Source organism: Babylonia areolata, chromosome 23 (genome assembly GCF_041734735.1).
Source record: "Babylonia areolata isolate BAREFJ2019XMU chromosome 23, ASM4173473v1, whole genome shotgun sequence".
NCBI classification, from domain to species: domain Eukaryota; kingdom Metazoa; phylum Mollusca; class Gastropoda; order Neogastropoda; family Buccinidae; genus Babylonia; species Babylonia areolata.
The window spans coordinates 24,931,890-24,934,389 of record NC_134898.1 but is presented as its reverse complement, the minus strand read 5'-3'; the positions used below and the strand labels follow the sequence as shown (position 1 = coordinate 24,934,389).

The 2,500-nt window shown below is 42.2% G+C and overlaps 1 protein-coding gene and 1 non-coding gene across 2 annotated transcripts in view; one reads left to right on the top strand and one right to left on the bottom strand.

The window, feature by feature from the left end:
- LOC143298262 (cytochrome P450 2J5-like) overlaps positions 1-2,500 on the bottom strand; it is a 40,455-nt gene that overhangs the window by 4,640 nt on the left and 33,315 nt on the right. The window contains exon 5 of the mRNA XM_076611077.1: positions 1,682-1,851. Within this exon, the coding sequence (XP_076467192.1) occupies positions 1,682-1,851 (170 nt within the window). The remainder of the gene's footprint in view (positions 1-1,681; positions 1,852-2,500) is intronic.
- Positions 2,326-2,444, top strand: LOC143298386 (5S ribosomal RNA). The gene has a single exon (XR_013057378.1). It is a non-coding gene; the product is annotated as a 5S ribosomal RNA (ribosomal RNA).

Here is a 2,500-nt window from a genome sequence, read left to right as displayed (position 1 = left end):
GGGTAATAACGCCTTCAACAACAACAAATACATCTGGGCAATATTGCCTTCAACAACCACTATAACACTAGGTAATATTACCTTCAACAACAACCATAACACTGGGCAATATTGCCTTCAGCAACCACAATAACACTGGGTAATATTGCCTTCAACAACAACCATAACACTGGGCAATATTGCCTTCAGCAACCACAATAACACTGGGTAATATTGCCTTCAACAACAACCATAACACTAGGTAATATTGCCTTCAACAACCACAATAACACTGGGTAATATTGCCTTCAACAACCACAATAACACTGGGTAATATTGCCTTCAGCAACCACAATAACACTGGGCAATATTACCTTCAGCAACCACAATAACACTGGGTAATATTGCCTTCAACAACCACTATAACACTGGGCAATATTGCCTTCAACAACCACAATAACACTGGGTAATATTGCCTTCAACAACCACAATAACACTGGGTAAAATTGCCTTCAACAACCACAATAACACTGGGTAATATTGCCTTCAGCAACTACAATAACACTGGGTAAAATTGCCTTCAACAACCACTATAACACTGGGTAATATTGCCTTCAGCAACTGCAATAACACTAGGTAATATTACCTTCAGCAACCACTATAACACTGGGTAATATTGCCTTCAGCAACTACAATAACACTAGGTAATATTACCTTCAGCAACCACAATAACACTGGGTAATATTGCCTTCAACAACCACTATAACACTGGGTAATATTGCCTTCAGCAACTACAATAACACTAGGTAATATTACCTTCAGCAACCACAATAACACTGGGTAATATTGCCTTCAACAACCACTATAACACTGGGCAATATTGCCTTCAACAACTACTATAACACTAGGTAATATTGCCTTCAACAACCACTATAACACTGGGCAATATTGCCTTCAACAACTACTATAACACTAGGTAATATTGCCTTCAACAACCACTATAACACTGGGCAATATTGCCTTCAACAACCACTATAACCCTAGGTAATATTGCCTTCAACAACCACCAAAACACTGGGTAATATTGCCTTCAACAACCACTATAACACTGGGCAATATTGCCTTCAACAACCACCAAAACACTGGGTAATATTGCCTTCAACAACCACTATAACACTGGGCAATATTGCCTTCAACAACCACCAAAACACTGGGTAATATTGCCTTCAACAACCACTATAACACTGGGCAATATTGCCTTCAACAACCACCAAAACACTGGGTAATATTGCCCTCATGAACCACCAAAACATTGGATTATATTACCTTCATCAATAACGAAAACACTGGGTAGTGCATCTTGACACAATCTTGGCGTGAAACCATGAGGGCCAAGTCAATATCTTGTTCTTGTTCTTGTTGCTTATAATCCAGCCGACCGCACAGGGCCATATCAGGACTGTCAAACCATACAACTGCTCAACCGCGTCGACACAAAACTGTTACATCTACAAAAAATAAAACAACCGCCCCCCCCTCCCCTAAAACACACACACACACACACACACAAACCCACTAACCAACCAAGACAAACTCACATAACACGGTTCATGACACAATATCCAAACCATTAATTAGCAAATCAACATCTACACATCCATCCACACTACTGCTGATGCGTGCAGGTCCCCCCCCCCCCTACCTGGGCAGAGGGTGTTTCTTTGTCGGGGTAGACGCTGTCGATCTCCTGACGCAGCTTGCGCTGCACGTGCGGCCAACGCACCAGGAAGACGAGGAGCCATCGCAAGGTGGTGGCCGTGAACTCTGTGCCTGACACCAGCAGGTCAGCCACCAGCTTCTGTACTTGTTCGTCTGGGAGGGAGGGAGGGAGGGGAGGTGGTGGAATGGTTAAGACTTCCTGTCTAGTCGGTCTAATCAAGTACGATTATGTGTAATGTTGTTCCCTCTCCATGTGTATATTTTTCTTCTTGTTTTCTTCTCATCTTCTCATTCTTATCTTATTCACTAACTTGTTTTTCTTACTTTTTTCTGCTTTCTGTTGTGAACAACGTATCTTAAAAAAAGATGTTTATATTCATTGTAATAATCTCCACGGCGGCTCAAAAAAACAAAAAACAAACAAAACAACAACAACAACAACAACAAAAAACAACCAAAAAAAGGAAACAATGTATGTCTGCAATGACTGTCATTTATGTGCAGTTGGAAAATGTGTATTTCAACATAATTGCAATTGTGTAGCGTCCACCAGCCGTCAAACGAAACAAATGTATTTAATCACATTCCTGAGCACGATATAAGCTGTTAGCTTGTTGTTGCTCCGCCGCCAACGGCCATACCACGTTGAAAACACCGGTTCTCGTCCGATCACCAAAGTTAAGCAACGTCGGGCCCGGTTAGTACTTGGATGGGTGACCGCCTGGGAACACCGGGTGCTGTTGGCATTCCTTTTCTCAAGCCCTGACTAAGCGCGTTGGGTTACGCTGCTGGTCAGGCATCT